Source organism: Culex pipiens, chromosome 1, assembly GCF_016801865.2.
Source record: "Culex pipiens pallens isolate TS chromosome 1, TS_CPP_V2, whole genome shotgun sequence".
Classification (NCBI taxonomy): domain Eukaryota; kingdom Metazoa; phylum Arthropoda; class Insecta; order Diptera; family Culicidae; genus Culex; species Culex pipiens.
Window position 1 is genome coordinate 113,432,069 of NC_068937.1, and position 21,123 is coordinate 113,453,191.

The following is a 21,123-nucleotide window of genomic DNA, read 5'->3' on the forward strand; positions in this document are numbered from 1 at the left end:
AATTTTTCAAAAGAGCTGTTCAGTAAATTCAAGGAAAAAAGCATGAAAATATAACTAAGCCCCACACATCATTCGAACCGTTTATGCGATTGCCACACTTCACAAAAACTTTCATCGATGTTAAGTAATACTAGAATGTAGTAAAAATCGAAAACTGCAAAAAATTTGAATATTTCTAAGCACGCGCCATTCCGAACATCGTCGCGTAGTGCTTCTACTCGCCACCAGGATGCGTGCACTTTTCTGTGTGTTGGTGTTAATTTGAATCAAATTCAGTTTTCGCTACTCACCCCTAGGTGTCGCAACCCTGACTGAAAAGTCCGTCGGACGTCCGTCGTTTGTCGTCCGTGCAATCGTACGACGTCGCACGACAATGTCGCGCGACTTTCGCACGAATGTCAGACGTTTTTGCACCAAAATGTCGTATTTGTCGTACGATCGATAATCGAAATCGCTCGACATTGTCGTACGACATTCGACGGATGTCGCACGGTTTTGTTATTTAGGATGTCGTACCTTTGTCGTGTGCTGTCATTTCGGAATTTTGAGGTTATTTTTAAAATAAAATTCACTTTGTTGAACTTTTGGATTATTTTTATTCATTTTTAATAGTTTGCACTAGTCTGGCACATTGTTTTGAATTATTCACTATCACTGCAGCCACAGTTTTCCTAATTTCGCTCAATGGCGGCTAATCCGGTTGCCTTCGGTTCCGCTGGACTTTCCTAGGTCTGTTAAAAGAAGGAAATACAAACCGACTTCGTTTGGTTCGACGATGGCCAACCGCTGTGGGAAGGGTTCTGTTTGTCTACCCTGCCAATGTTCGAGTGCTGTAATTTGTCCCCCTCCATCGCCTTCACCTGGAGTATATTCTCGACCGAAAGTATCTCCAGGAAGAAGAATGATTTCTTGATAATGGCGCTTTTGCCATTCCGCTAGAAGTTCAACACCACCAACGCAATTTCATTGTCCTTCTCTACTTGCTGGTCCACGTCCAGCAAAAAGCACTCTGGAACGAATCAAAAATTTTAGAATTTTAAGATACCTATTATGTGTTATATATATTTAGAGTAGTGGCCATGTATTTTATTTTATAGAATTATAGACTTAAAAAGATATTAAGGATTAGAAAATTTAAAAATTTTAGAATGTTAAATTTAAAAATAGAACCTTCAAAATATTTACACTTTCCAACATTTTAAAACTTCTATAGTATATTAGAACTCGAAGAATCAAAAAAAAGATTTTATTGAAATTTAGAATATTAGCAATTATTTTGTACCATTAGATTTTAAGAGAATTTTAGAATTTTAGAATTTTAGAATTTTTGAATTTTAGAATTTTAGAATTTTAGAATTTTAGAATTTTAGAATTTTAGAATTTTAGAATTTTAGAATTTTAGAATTTTAGAATTTTAGAATTTTAGAATTTTAGAATTTTAGAATTTTAGAATTTTAGAATTTTAGAATTTTAGAATTTTAGAATTTTAGAGTTTTAGAATTTTAGAATTTTAGAATTTTAGAATTTAGGAATTTAGGAATTTTAGAATTTTAGAATTTTAGAATTTTAGAATTTTAGAATTTTAGAATTTTAGAATTTTAGAATTTTAGAATTTTAGAATTTTAGAATTTTAGAATTTTAGAATTTTAGAATTTTAGAATTTTAGAATTTTAGAATTTTAGAATTTTAGAATTTTAGAATTTTAGAATTTTAGAATTTTAGAATTTTAGAATTTTAGAATTTTAGAATTTTAGAATTTTAGAATTTTAGAATTTTAGAATTTTAGAATTTTAGAATTTTAGAATTTTAGAATTTTAGAATTTTAGAATTTTAGAATTTTAGAATTTTAGAATTTTAGAATTTTAGAATTTTAGAATTTTAGAATTTTAGAATTTTAGAATTTTAGAATTTTAGAATTTTAGAATTTTAGAATTTTAGAATTTTAGAATTTTAGAATTTTAGAATTTTAGAATTTTAGAATTTTGGAATATTAGAATTTTAGAATGTAGGATTTGAATAATTTAAGATTGTTTTATAAACATTCAAATGTTAATATTAGAGGAGAGTGGGGAGACTTGATCCCCTTTTTTTGTATCGCACATAACTCTGTCAATTTCTCACAAAACTATGATCTTTTTGCATGAATTGAAAGCTTAAAGATTCAACTATGTTTGGCTGATAAGGGTATTTCATCAGATAAACTCTTCGAATAATGTCAAGCTTTTTAAAAAAAATATTTTAAACCGGCATTTTCAAAATGTTGGGGGTAATTTGATCCCCCTTTCAACATTTTGAAGAAATCGTAAGCAAAATGTTCCTTATTCATCCAAACTTTTAATTTTCGATAAGATACAGCAATTTCACATTAAACCTGTACGTTTGTGTTCAAAATATAACAAGTTTAGCATGTAAAATATTTAAAAACTCAAAATTTTCTTTTTTAGACCAAAATTGAGCATGTTTACAAAAGCTGGTAATTTTTGTTTACAAAACTTTTGAAAAATGTTTCAAACTGCAGTTAGTTATGTACAACTATACTAAAGGAACCTATGTACGAAATCCCAGCCCAATTATTTAATCTTGAGGCTGATTCCAGTGAATGTAAAAATGCAGGGATCAAGTCTCCCTAAACGCACTTTTTAAACAATTGATTGTAAAAATAGTATTACGATAAATTTAACGTCAAATGCGTAAGGGTTTTGGAGTTGATATGTTTATCAAACAATTCATGTATAAAAAATATTTTTTTGTATAATTTTTGAGTGTTTTCTATACTTATCAAAACAAAGAAAAAAGATCTCTTGGGAGTTTTTTGCAGCACTTCTTAGAAAAATGTGTGTAACTCAATCCAAACATTTTTAAATTTTTTTCTTTGTTTTCTACAATGAGTTTTAATCAATTTCGCACAACTTTCTAGAACAAAGCTAATTGTTTTACCCACATGCTGACGAGATACAGGTTTGGGATCAAGTCTCCCCGGGGATCAAGTCTCCCCACTCTCCCCTACTTATTTTTAATTTTAAACTTTTAGAACTTGATAATGTTAAAATTTTAGAATGTGAAGAATTTGAGGATTGTACAATCTTATAACTGTAGCATTTTAGAAATTAAAGAATTTTTGATTTATGACATATTGGATGTTTAGAATTCTTGAAATTTCGTCATCCAAATCACTCCTGGCACAACTCCGCCAAAAAACACTACTCACCAGTTCCAAATCACCCCTGGCACAACTCCGCCAAAAAACACTACTCACCAGTTCCATTGATAACAATTTTTGGCGGATCAGGATCGCAGCCGGGAGTTTTTTTTTCGTCCTCCTCTACCTTTTTATTACTTGACGTTTCATTCTCTTCTGCAAGGAGGATTGCTTCCACGATCGCTGACCGGTTACTTGCCCTCCATTTTCCGGCATAGCCCGCCGGGTTCATGACATTTTCCGTCCGCCTTCTAATCCACCCACCGAAATCTGGAACAGCAGAAACTTTGATTAGATCCCTTGCTCATTCCGGCCGTAATCGGATGACGTGGACTAATGGCACTGACCGGATGATAAATGTGATTGCTAGTATTTACAATGACAAGATCGGTGCCATGCCTGGCATCGAACCATGTTTCCACTGCTGGACCGGTACTCGGCGTATGGCATCTGAAAAATAAACAAAGAACAGTGTCCAATGCTCTTGAATTAAAATAGAAATCAACTAACTACTCAAACAAACTTACTTTGTTTTGCTCCTATTTGATTTTGTATTTTTTCAACACTTATAACTAATTCTTGGATCCAGTCAGAACATGTTTTTGCTTGTCAGAGTACTTTCGTCGACATCGCCAAATCGTCAATCTGTCAAAAAATTGATGCGAAAAAAGATGTCATGCATGTCGAGCGTTTGTCGTCCGTTTGTCGTACTTTCGACCAATCGATATCGAAACGGTAAAATCAAAAGCGTGCGACAACTCGTACGACGTGCGACATTTTTCAAACAGGGAAGTCGCACATTTCTATTTCTTTTTTCAGAAGCCCCCCGTTGCTCCTTGTTCTAAAATTCCTAGTACCGCTGCAATCAAACTCGCTTTTGACGTTGAAAATGGCGCGAAAACCGTTTGTTTTTTTCCTGGCCGTGGTCCTTTTTTCTGATTGGAACACTGCGGGATCAACATCCCCGGCCGGTCTTCTAAGAATGGCTCGGTTAACAGGATTATGACCGTTGTCCCCGTAAAAGAGCAGCTGTCGTCAGTGTGGATTGATTAGATTGGAAACATGCACAACATTGGAAATTTTCAACGGATCGAGAAGATCGGTGAAGGAACGTACGGGGTGGTGTACAAGGCGAAGGACATCAACACCCAGAAATATGTCGCCCTCAAGCGGATCCGGCTGGACAGGTAAACAAACAATTAAGGGCGGACTGGTCAACTCGGTGGGTTTGCCGAATTTAAACAGTTTGAATAATATTCATGATGTTGCTTTTCTAGTTATGGTTATCTTTTTAAACTGTTGCGTTGTGGGAGAAAATTCATGTTCACATTTAACTATTAGGTTTTGTACTTTTAGTGAAACCGAGGGCGTCCCATCCACGGCCATACGGGAGATTTCTCTGCTCAAGGACCTTCAGCACCACTCGGTGGTCGAGCTGTTCGATGTTGCCATTATGGATTCGAGCATCTACATGATCTTCGAGTATCTGGATATGGATCTGAAAAAGCTGCTCGACAAGTACAAACCGTCCTTCACGCCAAAGCTGGTCAAAAGCTACATGCACCAAATGCTGGACGCGATTGCTTTCTGCCACATGCACCGGATTTTGCACCGAGACTTGAAACCTCAGAACTTGCTGATCGACCGCGACGGACACCTCAAGCTGGCGGATTTCGGTCTGGCTCGCTCGTTCAACTTTCCCATGCGGACGTACACTCACGAGGTGGTCACGCTGTGGTACCGCGCGCCAGAAATCCTCCTGGGCACCAAGTTCTACGCAACCGGGGTGGACATCTGGAGTCTCGGTTGTATATTTGCGGAAATGATCTTGAAACGGCCACTCTTTCCCGGTGACAGTGAAATAGACCAGCTGTATCGGATCTTCCGCACCATGAGCACACCGGACGAGGACAACTGGCCCGGAGTATCGCAGCTGCCGGACTACAAGCGAACGTTTCCCCGTTGGGAGGCGCAGCCCGTTCCGGATGATATCGTACGGTACAAGGCGCACGACCTGTTCGAACAGTTGATGGTGTACGATCCGACGCAGCGGATTTCAGCGCGGAACGCGATGATGTTGCCGTATTTCGACGATGTCGAGCTGATACCACCGGGGATTTGAAAGTTCATGTAAGTGATTTCACTAATCATAAGTTAGAACAATATTCATCTCACTTTAATGTTTTTTGAATGACACAATTAAAAAAACTGAAAAGCCGGAAAATAAACGTTTTCAATCTTTTTGGGATTACCGAAACATTAATTTTTTTTAAAGATATTATTAAAGTTTTAAGTCGAAGTGTAATTGCCAAATCACTAAAAACATATACTTTATTCTAATCAAATCAAATATATTTCTTGAAAAAAAAACAACTCATCAGATCAACAAACCAAACCCATACCGGAAAATAAACTAATAAGTATTAACACAAACAGAGATAAGTTAATGCTATGCCGAAATTCCGTATTGAACGTTCAGATTGTTTCCTGTAGGTCAAAAAATGCTGGCTTTCTTTTCATGAATATCGTAAAACTGATAAACAGAAGCATTTGTTTTTACATACATAATAATTTATTAATTTATATTTAAAAATACAGTAATACTCTCTTTGAAATCACTTAGTTGAAAATCTCTAATTCATACATTTTAATCGACTTCCTCAACGGTGGGACCTCCTCTTCCACCAAATCCTCCCGCCTGCTGTCCACAGCTGGTGGCACCTGCACCGGGCATCGATCCCTGGTGCAACCGCGTCATGATCGGACTGCACACCTGGTTCAGCTCCTTCATCTTGTGCTCAAACTCGTCCTTCTCGGCCATCGTATTTCCGTCCAGCCATCGAAGCGTTTCGTCGCATTTGTCCTTGACCGTGTTCCGATCCGAATCGCTCAGCTTATCCCCGGCCGTGTCCAGAGTCTGCTTCAGCTGGAAACAATAGCCCTCCAGTTGGTTTCTGGCCGCGATGCGTTCTCTCTGTTTTTCGTCTTCCTCGCGGAACCGGTCCGCTTCCGAAACCATCCGGTCAATATCGGCCTGGCTGAGTCGTCCTTTGTCGTTCTTGATAGTGATGTTCTTCTCCTTGCCAGAGCTCATTTCCTTGGCCGACACGTTCAAGATTCCGTTGGCATCCAAGTCGAATGTGACCTCAATCTGTGGAACGCCACGTGGTGCCGGAGGAATTCCGGACAAATCAAACTGACCTAGCCGGTTGTTGTCCTTGGTCATGGCTCGTTCTCCCTCAAACACCTGAATCGAGACTCCTGGTTGGTTGTCCGCGTACGTTGAGAAGGTTTGAGTTTGCTTGCATGGAATGCGACTGTTGCGTTCAATTAGCTTGGTCATCACTCCTCCGGCAGTTTCAATTCCAAGCGATAGAGGAGCCACATCCACCAGCAAAACGTCCTGGATCTTTTCATCCTTGTCTCCGTTCAAAATAGCTGCCTGAACTGCTGCACCGTAAGCTACGGCCTCGTCCGGATTGATCGAAAGGTTCAGAGCTTTTCCACAGAAGAAGTTTTGCAGCAGTGACTGCACTTTCGGGATTCGGGTCGATCCGCCAACCAGGACAATGTCATGGATGGCGCTCTTGTCCATTTTGGCATCCGAGAGGGCTCGCTCCACCGGTTGCAGCGTGTTACGGAACAAGTCCGAGCACAGTTCCTCAAATCGAGCCCTTGAGATCTTGGTGTAGTAGTCGATTCCGTCCAGCAGGGCATCGATCTCGACAGTCGCTTCAGTACTCGAGGACAGTGTACGCTTGGCTCGTTCGCAGGCCGTTCGTAGACGCCTCAGAGCACGTGGATTCGACGAGACGTCCTTCTTGTATTTGCGCTTGAACTCGTCCACAAAGTGGGACACCATTCGGTTATCAAAGTCTTCTCCTCCCAGGTGAGTATCTCCGGCCGTGGAACGAACCTCAAACAGTGAGCCCTCGTCAATGGTCAAGATGGATACGTCGAAGGTGCCACCACCCAGATCGAAGATCAGCACATTTCGTTCTCCTTTAAGGTTCTTGTCCAGTCCGTAGGCCAATGCCGCTGCCGTTGGTTCGTTAATAATTCTCATAACGTTCAGCCCAGCGATGGCTCCAGCATCCTTGGTGGCCTGGCGTTGAGAATCGTTGAAGTACGCCGGAACGGTGATGACCGCGTTCTTGACCGACTTGCCCAGATACGCCTCAGCAGTTTCCTTCATCTTAGTCAACACCATGGAACTGATCTCTTCCGGTGCAAATCGCTTACGTTCGCCTTTGAACTCGATCTCGATCTTTGGTTTGCCACCGTCACTGATCACCTGGAACGGCCAGTGCTTCAAGTCGGCCTGGATCTTCGGATCGTCGAATCGGCGGCCAATCAATCGCTTGGCATCGAAGACCGTGTTGCGTGGGTTCATGGCCACCTGGTTCTTTGCCGCATCGCCAATCAACCGTTCCGTGTCCGAAAAGGCCACATAGCTGGGAGTCGTCCGGTTGCCCTGGTCATTCGCGATGATTTCAACCTTGCCATGCTGGAACACTCCGACGCACGAGTACGTCGTGCCCAAATCGATTCCAATAGCAGACATTTTTGCTTTATTTTTTATTTTTTCACTTGAACTTTGATGTAAAACTTTGTAGGTGAACTTTTCACTTTACTTTCGAATCACTTGGGGTAACTTCTCTTGGTAACTTTTGCCTCTGGTGTAGGACTTGCTCACGTTTTATTCTCTCTTCTGCTAGTGCTTTGCTCGCTTGTTGGATTTGAACTGATGCCGGCCCAAGTCGAGCAGCGCGATTATATAGGAGAGAGTGGTCGTTCTAGAAAATTCGAGCGCATTCGACGCGAGCGCCCGAGAATGTTCCATGCGATGTGCTCGACTTTGATCCGAGTGGTTCGTGACTTGGATGAATCTAGATAGTTCGTGAGAGCTCTTATTGTTTAATTAGGATATTTTAATGAATGAAGCACAATTTTCTCACAAGTAGGAATGAATTACAAAACATTGTGTGAAATATCAATGCTTGATATTCCAGTCAAGATCAAATATTAACTCAGACAAATTGATTATAAGGAAGGAGCAATGCATTTTGTGCAAAATATTGCATGCAATATTAAACATTAAGTCTACCTTCCTGCTCGCATTTTCTAGCAATGTTTGTTTTTATTCCTGTTGCTATTTTTAACTTCAGTCTAAATACTTACAATATACATAAACAAGTATGAGTAAGATGAGCAATGAAGGGCGTTACTTGAATTTTAATTTATGTAAAAAAATCGTAATGCCTAATTTTGTCTGAAAATGAGAACAAAATAGAAATTAAATCATCTTCTAGGTACATACTCTAGACATATACTTTTTTGGTAATCAAAAGACTCTTCCAACGCGCCCAAAAGATTGAAGTTCTGAAACCCTATCAAAAGTTACGAGCACTTAAGTGTGAATTTAACACTTATCAGAGAGTAGATCTCAGATATTTTTATGAAAATGAGGCCCATCGTTGGTGGGTAATCACAAGACCTTTTCAACACGCCCAAATGATTGAAGATCTAACAACCCTATCAAATGAAAAATATAAGTTTATCACTGCACAGTGGTCCAGATCGCAAAATTATGTGGAAAATTGTTTTTTCCGAAAAATGGTTAAGTTTTGGAGCTTTGGTGTCTTCAGAAGAATTGTTGCATATGGAAAGGGGCAACTTTTGGTTTGGTTGAAAATTAGGGTGGTTCACGATTAGGGTGATTTTGGAAATCTAACTTTACAGGAATATTTTTGGGAATTTTTTCGTGTTCTGGAAAGTTGACGGGCTTGCCAATCCAAGCAACTTTGTCGAAAACACCAAAATTTTATCTCGTAATCTACGCCTTCTACGACAAAATATATAGAAAGCATCTGAGCAAACCTTCAAAAAACAGTTTTTTTTAACGTGGCAATTCAGGGTTAAGTTTTAGAGAAAAGTGGTGTTCGGAGCACTTTTAGAGCTCTAAAAAAACATTTTTATTATCTGACAAGTCAATTTGGACTTAAGGGTCAAAAGTTACAGCGATTTTAAGGTAAAAAAGATGCAAATTTAAAACTTAAATATCTCGAAAAGGCGCAAGCCAAATTTTAAGCACTAGGTTGCATTTGAAAGAAGAGATCCAGCACTACAAACGCTGAAAAAATTTCAGGGGTGTTTTTCTTTAAACTCGAGATATCTTCATTTGAAAAAGTCTAATTTTCAAGGGAAAACCTTATGGGACCACCCTAACGAATTTCGAAAATTGTCCAAATATATGTTTTTCCATGTAATGCCCTCAGAATTGACCCAAAGTGTCGAAAAATCGATTTTTGGTCATATTTTGGGTTTCCATGTAAAATTATCATTTAAAATCTTCAATGTTTTGGACTCATTGGAAAGGTTTTTTAATAACCTAACCAAAGATGGGTTTATTGATGGATCCGGACATAGTTTACATACATTTAAGTGAGATCCAAATATATGTGAAAACACATTTTTATACATAACTTTTGAACTACTTATCGAAACTTCAATCTGTATAAAACTCGATCTATGGGACCCTAAATCAAGTCGAATGCAACAGGTTCGGGTCAAATCGGTTCAGCCAGTGCCGAGAAACATGAGCTAGTTTGTTGGTCACATACATACATACACACACATACACACAGACATTTGTTCGGTTTTCGATACTGAGTCGATATGTATACATGAAGGTGGGTCTACGACGTTTTTATACGAAGTTCATTTTAAGAGCAGGATTATAACCTTACCTCAGTGAGGAAGGCAAAAAATCTTAAATCATGATCGAAATTTTCGGAAAATTCTTTCTTTAACGGTTGGACCTCTCTTCTAAGAGAAACTTCCAGCATTTTCTTTTCCCAAGAATTAAACTCTCTCCGCTCTCTTCACTGAAATAATCCAACATAGCAAAATCAAATGTTTTATCACGTGAGTCACTTCGTCAACACGATAACTTCACGTGCTTTTCATTTGAATCTCACGTGCTTTACATGTCAAATTAATGTGAAAATCATTCAGCTCTAGCTGATCGTTGACAAAAAAGAATTCATTCATTATTCGGATGATGTTCACGTGAGATTGAAATGATTTTAACTTAGATTTTTCCCAATTCGCTTGTCCTTTAGTTTCGAAGTGAAAGCCACGTGAGATTGAAATGAATTGCACTTTGATTTGCCCCATTTGACTTTTCCTTTGATTGGGAAGTGAAAAACATGTGAGACACAAATGTATTGGTTTTTAATTGCGTATGGTGAAAAATCTTCATTAGTAAGATGGCCACGGACGATGATGGTCAAAAATTTGCTTCTGGCTGATTTTGTAAACGAATTTTCTCTTTTCTAAAGATTTGTTTGCAAATTTAAACTAAGCATTCAATAAGTTTTCGGTGAGTACAAAAAAGAATACTTAGTGAAGGTGCCGAAAATTTGATACTAAGTTTCACTTTTTTTCAGGAAATCATGTTCCAGCTTTGGCTTCGGAATCCACACCTGATGCGGCGTATCGGAAGATCCGCTCTAGTTTCATCCGGCTGGCTATGGAGAACTACGACCAACCAAACCACAAACCAATTATTTCGGGCGGTGCTTCTCGACGTCCGCCAGGAAGTGCCCTCAAGTTCTACGGACCCAGAATCTCAATCAGACTTTCCAACACTGCGTAGCAGTGACCTTCAGAATCAGTGGAAAAAAACTAATGTATTGTATGTGTTTTTACTATGGTAGTTGTTCGGTAACTGGGCTTTGTTTAACTAGGCTGCTTTTTAACTGGGCGCTCGATAACTGGGCCGTAGCCCAGTTAAAAAGCAGACAAACGTCAAAAAATCAAAACAAACCAAAATGACCGAGGGGTTAATGGATGCAAAAATCATATTCGATAAATAAAAAAACTTTTTTCAACCTTTTGTTTAATTTCAAGTTACAATTAAAGCAATGTGAAAAGGAAGCATTGTAAATAAATTTGAGTAACTTTTATTATGCATCGATGGTCCCCTCCTTTTTTTGTGTTCAGCCCAGTTAACGAGCAACATTCGGTGACTGGGCTACGTTCTCAGCCAAGTTACCGAACAATTACTGTATTTTGAAAAATAAATTTATTTATGTAAGCAATTTTTTGAATAATTCAATTTCAATCCAAATTAAAATACTAAATATTTAACACACATGAATTCCAATGGAAATCCATTTGAATCGCACTACAATCTCATTTCATATTTATAAGCTAAGCATTGGAAATTCATGTGAGATTTCACGGCAGATCAACGTGTTTTTCATTTAGAATGACAGATTTGTGTCATTAATTGATTTAAGTATTTTTCACATGAAATTCACATGCTAAGCCGTATGGGGCAAATTCACGTGTAAAACATGTGATACTGCTAAGTGTCTTTATTTCACTCAAAATAATCCACACGTTGATGCTACGTGAAAAATCACGTAAACCCGATTTTCCCCTCGCTAGGCCCGTTTTACGTGACACACGTAAAAATAATGTGAAAGTGTACTGGCAAAAAAAATATCACGTTGGAGTTACGTGATAAACCATATAGTATTTTTCCACTAGGATTTTTCATGTAGCTGTTATGTGTTTTGAAATGTAACTTCAACGAATCTTTTTTTCTCGAGTGCGCCAAATTTCTACGTGATTATTTTAGTATGAAAATTTACGGCGAACGGTGAAGACCTATTGCCGGACTGTGCTCATGAAATTTCTTTAAAAAAGTAAAAGTTGGTAAGTAATAATAAGTTTAGAATGTTTCATTTTGCTTAATCCATGTTTCTTTACAGAAACCGGTCTCTGGAAGAAGAATTTACTATCCCTGTGGAAATTCTGGCCGGAGCTAACATTAGCGACCTGATGGACCCCTAAAAGGCAATCTCGATTTCTTCAGTCGAAATGGCTATCAAGGTCGGTGCTACCGTGGTGACACCAACTTACGGACAAGGACGTGGGCATCTCCGAGTGTGTCCTAGAGAAGTGCTAATGGAGCTGTTGTCCGTCTTTGATCCGATCATCTACACCGGGTGCTTTGCGGTCACTCTCATGCAGGCCAGAACAAGTTCAAGGCATCAGCCCACGCGTGTGGCGCTAAATACTAGGAGCAGACAATAACTCGACGGTGAGAAGAACTCATGACTGCAGTCAATCATCGTCGTTTTTGTTGGATAACAAGTGTTATGCGTTGCATCGCGATCGTTGCATCGCATGCATCCGTGAGATCTTTCAGCAGTAAATTATTAATTGATAAATAAAATAAATTTAAATAAAAGGAGAAAAAATCTTTTTTTTTCTTTTTTTTATTAGAAAAAGAATGAAATAACCTCCTTAAACCAAAAAAAATCATATAGGGTTTACTACAACAAACATGTATAAATCATTGGTTGATTCATTTAGTTTTTACGGTGGAACACGTAGAATCAACGTGAAATGATCTGGCAAAACAAATTTCATTTCTACTAGCGTCACCTCGTAGAAGTTATGTGAAAACATTAGTGGAAAAATACCACATAGCTTTTCACGTAACTTCAACATGAATATTTTTTTGAGTGTTCAGTGTTGTCTACGAATCTATACTTATACTTTTAAAAGTATAGCTGACTAAAACTAAAATTTAAAAATGTTAATCGAAAAGAATGAAAACTTCCGGTGATTTTTTTTAATAATACCATAAGGCGGGTCAAATTTTATTTAATGTTTTTGTCACCCCCGCTTCAAAGTTGACCCGAAAAATCAGGGGGCAACAAAAATATCTTTAAAAAAAAAACTTCTAAATTTCAATGGAAATTGAAGTGCAATCAGCTGAAATTAATTAAAAATGCATTCCCCTACACTCAAAGTCAGAAGTATCCCTCAAAAGTGTACTTTCAATCCTCAAAAAGGATACTTTCTATCCTTTTTTAAAGTTCACCCGGCGTCACCCTTTTAAAAGGGTATGTCAAATTCAGTACATTTTCGATACCCTTTTAAAGGGTGAGGACGGGTGAACTTGAAAAAGGATACTTTTTACTTTGAGTGTACGTTTAGATTCATTTCTATCATGTTTTGGTTGATTTAAAAGTTTATTTTTTGAAAATTTTCGATGGTTAGAGACTTAAAGTTTTGTTTTTGTCAAATCTTACATTTTTTGAAAACTAATGATTGCAATAAATTCAACTAGTGTAAAATGCATTTTTAAACATTTTTGCATTCAAATGTTGAGACTACGGCTTGTGAATGAAGTTCTTAAAATTCAGCCAAGGAGGTAATGGATCAATAAAGGTTGAGAAACACTGAATTAACCGAATAATCTTTGCGGTTATCTTTATGCAGTTTGCCTGGCCGCTTTAACGTTTGTATTGTTTCAAAGCAATTTAGTGCATTGGGGCACCAAACCCAACAATTTTTTTATTGAACGTTTAAAAAAAACTCTAGAACATACCGCTTAACTACCAAGCGCGCTGAAAACTTGGTTGGTTCCATAGAAAACCCCGAGCGAAGAATGTGATCCAACAAATATGTCGATGTCATTTGCGCATGACCGAATTTCAAAATGAATTTCGGATAAAATATTTCCACCACGTGTTAGAGCTGATACTATCCATTACTTTATTTTGTTAAATTAAAATAATATGTTACAATTGAAAATCTGAACTTAAAATAAATCTTTACAAACTAATCAGTCAACGTATTATAAATAAATCCTAAAACCATAATCAATTCATAAAACTAAGACATCTTTTAGTCAACCTCCTCAACGGTGGGACCTCCTCGTCCACCAAATCCTCCCGCCTGCTGTCCACAGCTGGTGGCACCTGCACCGGGCATCGATCCCTGGTGCAACCGCGTCATGATCGGACTGCACACCTGGTTCAGCTCCTTCATCTTGTGCTCAAACTCGTCCTTCTCGGCCATCGTGTTTCCGTCCAGCCATCGAAGCGTTTCGTCGCATTTGTCCTTGACCGTGTTCCGATCCGAATCGCTCAGTTTGTCCCCGGCCGTGTCCAGCGTCTGTTTCAGCTGGAAGCAATAGCCCTCCAGTTGGTTTCTGGCCGCAATGCGTTCTCTCTGTTTTTCGTCTTCCTCGCGGAATCGGTCCGCTTCCGAAACCATCCGGTCAATGTCGGCCTGGCTGAGTCGTCCCTTGTCGTTCTTGATGGTGATGTTCTTCTCCTTGCCAGAGCTCATTTCCTTGGCCGACACGTTCAAGATTCCGTTGGCATCCAAGTCGAATGTGACCTCAATCTGTGGAACGCCACGTGGTGCCGGAGGAATTCCGGACAAATCAAACTGACCCAGCCGGTTGTTGTCCTTGGTCATGGCTCGTTCTCCCTCAAACACCTGAATCGAGACTCCTGGTTGGTTGTCCGCGTATGTTGAGAAGGTTTGAGTTTGCTTGCATGGGATGCGACTGTTGCGTTCGATCAGCTTGGTCATCACTCCTCCGGCAGTTTCAATTCCGAGAGATAGAGGAGCCACATCCACCAGCAAAACGTCCTGAATCTTTTCATCCTTGTCTCCGTTCAAAATAGCTGCCTGAACTGCTGCACCGTAAGCTACGGCCTCGTCCGGATTGATCGAAAGGTTCAGAGCTTTTCCACAGAAGAAGTTTTGCAGCAGTGACTGCACTTTCGGGATTCGGGTCGATCCGCCAACTAGAACAATGTCATGGATGGCGCTCTTGTCCATTTTGGCATCCGAGAGGGCTCGCTCCACCGGTTGCAGCGTGTTACGGAACAAGTCCGAGCACAGTTCCTCAAATCGAGCCCTTGAGATCTTGGTGTAATAGTCGATTCCGTCCAGCAGGGCATCGATCTCGACAGTCGCTTCAGTGCTCGAGGACAGTGTACGCTTGGCTCGCTCGCAGGCCGTTCGTAGACGTCTCAGAGCACGTGGATTCGACGAGACGTCCTTCTTGTATTTGCGCTTGAACTCGTCCACAAAGTGGGACACCATTCGGTTATCAAAGTCTTCTCCTCCCAGGTGAGTATCACCGGCCGTGGAACGCACCTCAAACAGTGAGCCCTCGTCAATGGTCAAGATGGATACGTCGAAGGTGCCACCACCCAGATCGAAGATCAGCACATTTCGTTCACCCTTTAGGTTCTTGTCCAGTCCGTAGGCCAATGCCGCAGCCGTCGGTTCGTTGATAATTCTCATAACGTTCAGCCCGGCGATGGCTCCAGCATCCTTAGTGGCCTGGCGTTGAGAATCGTTGAAGTACGCCGGTACGGTGATGACCGCGTTCTTAACCGACTTGCCCAGATATGCCTCAGCAGTTTCCTTCATCTTGGTCAACACCATGGAACTGATCTCTTCCGGTGCAAACCGCTTACGTTCGCCTTTGAACTCGATCTCGATCTTTGGCTTGCCACCGTCACTGATCACCTGGAATGGCCAGTGCTTCAAGTCGGCCTGGATCTTCGGATCGTCGAATCGGCGCCCAATCAGTCGCTTGGCATCGAAGACCGTGTTGCGTGGGTTCATGGCAACCTGGTTCTTTGCCGCGTCGCCAATCAACCGTTCCGTGTCCGAAAAGGCCACATAGCTGGGAGTCGTCCGGTTGCCCTGGTCATTCGCGATGATTTCAACCTTGCCATGCTGGAACACTCCAACGCACGAATACGTCGTGCCCAAATCGATTCCAATCGCAGACATTTTTGCTCTACTGTTGTTTTTCACTTGAACTTTGATGTAAAACTTTTATGTGAACTTTTTCACTTTACTTTCGAATCACTTGGGATAACTTTTTTGGTTTGCCTCTGGTGTAGGACTTGCTCACGTTTTATTCTCTCTTCTGCTAGTGCTTTGCTCGCTTGTTGGATTTGAACTGATGCCGGCCCAAGTCGAGCAGCGCGGTTATATAGGAGAGAGTGGTCGTTCTAGAAAATTCGAGCGCCTTCGACGCGAGCGCTCGAGAATGTTCCATGCGATGTGCTCGACTTTGATCCGATGGGTTCGTGACTTGGATGAATCTAGATAGTTCGTGAGAGCTCTTATTGTTTTATTATGATATCTTAATGAATGAAGCACAATTTTCTCACAAGTAGGAATGAATTACAAAACATTGTGTGAAATATCAATGCTTGATATTCCAGTCAAGATCAAATATTAACTCAGACAAATTGATTATAAGGAAGGAGCAATGCATTTTGTGCAAAATATTGCATGCAATATTAAACATTAAGTCTACCTTCCTGCTCGCATTTTCTAGCAATGTTTGTTTTTATTCCTGTTGCTATTTTTAACTTCAGTCTAAATACTTACAATATACATAAACAAGTATGAGTAAGATGAGCAATGAAGGGCGTTACTTGAATTTTAATTTATGTTAAAAAAATCGTAATGCCTATTTTTGTCTGAAAATGTGAACAAAATAGAAATTAAATCATCTTCTAGATACATACTCTAGACATATACTTTATTGGTACACGCAGAAAAAAGTTTTGTAGAATCAGCCTGTACGAGGTTTGAATCAACAAAATTTTTGTTGAATATAATCAACGTCGATTTTGCGTTGAAACAAACCTTGATTTTCTCGATTCCACAAAAGTCTTTTGTTGTTTTGAAAAAGCTGCTTTGACGTTTAGCGTTGATTCAACAAAAAATATGATTTTCAAATCAACAAAACGTTTTGTTGATTCAAATATGCCTTATTTTTCTGCGTGTAATCAAAAGACTCTTCCAACGCGCCCAAAAGATTGAAGTTCTGACAACCCTATCAAAAGTTACGAGCACTTAAGTGTGAATTTAACACTTATCAGAGAGTAGATCTCAGATATTTTTATGAAAATGAGGCCCATCGTTGGTGGGTAATCACAAGACCTTTTCAACACGCCCAAATTCCGTAGTAACAGTTCAATAGGGCGAATCTGCGTTTGTAAACAAGCAGTCTATCCCCCTCTTACTTGACGTGAACTGTCACTTGAGCGAAAGGGATACACTGCTTGTTTACAAATGCAGATTCGCCCTATTGAAATGTTACTACGGAATTATTGAAGATCTAAGATCTCTGTTGACGCACTGCGTTAGCGTACTCCATTTCTGAAATGATCGATGAGGTAAAGGAAAGAATTTTGTAAAAAGAGGAAGAAAATGTCAAATGGTCAAAGCAGAGGAGATGTAGAGATAGAAGAAATGCCTCATCAAGTGCAATTTGTTGTTCGCAGGAATTATTTGATCTTATTGTAAGTAAAAAATTTATCAACAGCAATAACAGATCGGCCGCCAAAGTAGGTTTCATATTTTTGTATCAATTAAGAACATATCTACTACGGAGGCAGCGGCGATTGATGTTGTGCGGGGTTTAGAGGTGTAGATAGAAACTGTTAAAGTGAGTATTTCATCGAGATTTGCATTGTAAAATTAAGTCTGAAATTAAGTTTTCAGCTGCAAGAATAAATGCTGCTCTAAAAATCATTTCGCCTACCGGTCCGAACAATCTCTATCAAATAAAAAATATAACTTTATCAATGTGAGAAAGACTACAACCACCTTAATGCGGATTAAGTATCGTTTTTTATTTATTTATTCATATACCTAGTACTAAACCAAATTCATCTACAAAATGGTATACTGCAAACGGTATTTTGAGCTAGAATATGACTGTAGAGAATTCGAAATAAAAAAAAATCTTAAATCATGATCGAAATTTCCGGAAAATTCTTTCTTTATGGTTGGACCTCTTTCCTAAGAGAAACTTCCAGCATTTTCTTTTCCCATGAATTAAACTCTCTCCGCTCTCTTGTCTACGAATCATCAATCATCCAGCATAAAAGTCGAGCACATCGCATGGAACATTCTCGGGCGCTCGCGTCGAATGCGCTCGAATTTTCTAGAACGACCACTCTCTCCTATATAATCGCGCTGCTCGACTTGGGCCGGCATCAGTTCAAATCCAACAAGCGAGCAAAGCACTAGCAGAAGAGAGAATAAAACGTGAGCAAGTCCTACACCAGAGGCAAAAGTTACCAAGAGAAGTTACCCCAAGTGATTCGAAAGTAAAGTGAAAAGTTCACATACAAAGTTTTACATCAAAGTTCAAGTGAAAAAAAAAAAATAAATAAAGCAAAAATGTCTGCGATTGGAATCGATTTGGGCACGACGTACTCGTGCGTCGGAGTGTTCCAGCATGGCAAGGTTGAAATCATCGCGAATGACCAGGGCAACCGGACGACTCCCAGCTATGTGGCCTTTTCGGACACGGAACGGTTGATTGGCGATGCGGCAAAGAACCAGGTGGCCATGAACCCACGCAACACGGTCTTCGATGCCAAGCGATTGATTGGCCGCCGATTCGACGATCCGAAGATCCAGGCCGACTTGAAGCACTGGCCGTTCCAGGTGATCAGTGACGGTGGCAAACCAAAGATCGAGATCGAGTTCAAAGGCGAACGTAAGCGATTTGCACCGGAAGAGATCAGTTCCATGGTGTTGACCAAGATGAAGGAAACTGCTGAGGCGTATCTGGGCAAGTCGGTCAAGAACGCGGTCATCACCGTTCCGGCTTACTTCAACGATTCTCAACGCCAGGCCACCAAGGATGCTGGAGCCATCGCTGGGCTGAACGTTATGAGAATTATTAACGAACCAACGGCAGCGGCATTGGCCTACGGACTGGACAAGAACCTTAAAGGAGAACGAAATGTGCTGATCTTCGATCTGGGTGGTGGCACCTTCGACGTATCCATCTTGACCATTGACGAGGGCTCACTGTTTGAGGTTCGTTCCACGGCCGGAGATACTCACCTGGGAGGAGAAGACTTTGATAACCGAATGGTGTCCCACTTTGTGGACGAGTTCAAGCGCAAATACAAGAAGGACGTCTCGTCGAATCCACGTGCTCTGAGGCGTCTACGAACGGCCTGCGAACGAGCCAAGCGTACACTGTCCTCGAGCACTGAAGCGACTGTCGAGATCGATGCCCTGCTGGACGGAATCGACTACTACACCAAGATCTCAAGGGCTCGATTTGAGGAACTGTGCTCGGACTTGTTCCGTAACACGCTGCAACCGGTGGAGCGAGCCCTCTCGGATGCCAAAATGGACAAGAGCGCCATCCATGACATTGTTCTAGTTGGCGGATCGACCCGAATCCCGAAAGTGCAGTCACTGCTGCAAAACTTCTTCTGTGGAAAAGCTCTGAACCTTTCGATTAATCCGGACGAGGCCGTAGCTTACGGTGCAGCAGTTCAGGCAGCTATTCTGAACGGAGACAAGGATGAAAAGATCCAGGACGTTTTGCTGGTGGATGTGGCTCCTCTATCGCTTGGAATTGAAACTGCCGGAGGAGTGATGACCAAGCTAATTGAACGCAACAGTCGCATTCCATGCAAGCAAACTCAAACCTTCTCAACGTACGCGGACAACCAACCAGGAGTCTCGATTCAGGTGTTTGAGGGAGAACGAGCCATGACCAAGGACAACAACCGGCTGGGTCAGTTTGATTTGTCCGGAATTCCTCCGGCACCACGTGGCGTTCCACAGATTGAGGTCACTTTCGACTTGGATGCCAACGGAATCTTGAACGTGTCGGCCAAGGAAATGAGCTCTGGCAAGGAGAAGAACATCACCATCAAGAACGACAAGGGACGACTCAGCCAGGCCGACATTGACCGGATGGTTTCGGAAGCGGACCGGTTCCGCGAGGAAGACGAAAAACAGAGAGAACGCATCGCGGCCAGAAACCAACTGGAGGGCTATTGTTTCCAGCTGAAGCAGACTCTGGACACGGCCGGGGATAAACTGAGCGATTCGGATCGGAACACGGTCAAGGACAAATGCGACGAAACGCTTCGATGGCTGGACGGAAATACGATGGCCGAGAAGGACGAGTTTGAGCACAAGATGAAGGAGCTGAACCAGGTGTGCAGTCCGATCATGACGCGGTTGCACCAGGGATCGATGCCCGGTGCAGGTGCCACCAGCTGTGGACAGCAGGCGGGAGGATTTGGTGGACGAGGAGGTCCCACCGTTGAGGAGGTTGACTAAAAGATGTCTTAGTTTTATGAATTGATTATGGTTTTAGGATTTATTTATAATACGTTGACTGATTAGTTTGTAAAGATTTATTTTAAGTTCAGATTTTCAATTGTAACATATTATTTTAATTTAACAAAATAAAGTAATGGATAGTATCAGCTCTAACACGTGGTGGAAATATTTTATCCGAAATTCATTTTGAAATTCGGTCATGCGCAAATGACATCGACATATTTGTTGGATCACATTCTTCGCTCGGGGTTTTCTATGGAACCAACCAAGTTTTCAGCGCGCTTGGTAGTTAAGCGGTATGTTCTAGAGTTTTTTAAACGTTCAATAAAAAAAATAGTTGGGTTTGCTTTGAAACAATACAAACGTTAAAGCGGCCAGGCCAACTGCATAAAGATAACCGCAAAGATGATTCGGTTGAGTCAGTGTTTCTCAACCTTTATTGATCCATTCCCCCCTTGGCTGAATTTTAAGAACTTCATTCACATGCCATAGTCTCAACATTTGAATGCAAAAATGTTTTAAAATGCATTTTACACTAGTTTTGCAATCATTAGTTTTCAAAAAAAATGTAAGATTTGACAAAAACAAAACTTTAAGTCTAAAAAATAATTTGCGATACTAAACATCGGAAATTTTCAAAAAATAGATTCGTGGGACTGTACATTGGTATTGTCTGAAAATTTAAAATGTCTTCAGATTAGTTCAAATATGCTAGATATGATTATAAACGCAGGAAAATGCATTTTAACTTGTTTTCGGTTGATGTAACTTTAAATTTCATTAAAATTTGGAAGTTTTTTGAAATTTTTTTTGCCCCCTGATTATTCAGGCCGACATAAACTTTGAAAAATATTTGCAACGGCCTTATTAAAAAATCACTAGAATTTTTCATTCTTTTCGATTAACATTTTTAAATTTTAGTTTTAGTCAGCTATATTTTTAAAACACCTGCAAAATTA

General features: G+C 40.2%; 4 protein-coding genes and 1 long non-coding RNA gene across 5 annotated transcripts; 2 read left to right on the plus strand and 3 right to left on the minus strand.

The window, feature by feature from the left end:
• Positions 1-323: 323 nt before the first annotated feature.
• On the minus strand, positions 324-3,944 carry LOC120432529 (uncharacterized). The gene is made up of 4 exons (XR_005608079.2): positions 3,727-3,944; positions 3,547-3,649; positions 3,257-3,469; positions 324-1,009 (listed from the first exon to the last, which is right to left on the minus strand). It is a non-coding gene; the product is annotated as an uncharacterized LOC120432529 (long non-coding RNA).
• Positions 3,945-4,109: 165 nt separating this feature from the next.
• Positions 4,110-5,607, plus strand: LOC120432513 (cyclin-dependent kinase 2). Its single transcript, XM_039597731.2, has 2 exons — positions 4,110-4,386; positions 4,556-5,607. The coding sequence occupies exons 1-2, from the start codon at positions 4,262-4,264 to the stop codon at positions 5,319-5,321; spliced, it is 891 nt and encodes a 296-aa protein (XP_039453665.1). The 5' UTR covers positions 4,110-4,261; the 3' UTR covers positions 5,322-5,607.
• Positions 5,608-5,748: 141 nt separating this feature from the next.
• LOC120432512 (heat shock protein 70 B2) lies at positions 5,749-7,952 on the minus strand. The gene has a single exon (XM_039597730.2). It carries the CDS (start codon positions 7,761-7,763, stop codon positions 5,847-5,849), a length of 1,917 nt encoding a protein of 638 aa, XP_039453664.1. The 5' UTR covers positions 7,764-7,952; the 3' UTR covers positions 5,749-5,846.
• A 5,804-nt stretch (positions 7,953-13,756) lies between these two features.
• Positions 13,757-16,014, minus strand: LOC120432517 (heat shock protein 70 B2). Its single transcript, XM_039597734.2, has one exon. It carries the CDS (start codon positions 15,827-15,829, stop codon positions 13,913-13,915), a length of 1,917 nt encoding a protein of 638 aa, XP_039453668.1. The 5' UTR covers positions 15,830-16,014; the 3' UTR covers positions 13,757-13,912.
• Positions 16,015-18,054: 2,040 nt separating this feature from the next.
• Positions 18,055-20,317, plus strand: LOC120432516 (heat shock protein 70 B2). Its single transcript, XM_039597733.2, has one exon. It carries the CDS (start codon positions 18,245-18,247, stop codon positions 20,159-20,161), a length of 1,917 nt encoding a protein of 638 aa, XP_039453667.1. The 5' UTR covers positions 18,055-18,244; the 3' UTR covers positions 20,162-20,317.
• Positions 20,318-21,123: the final 806 nt, after the last annotated feature.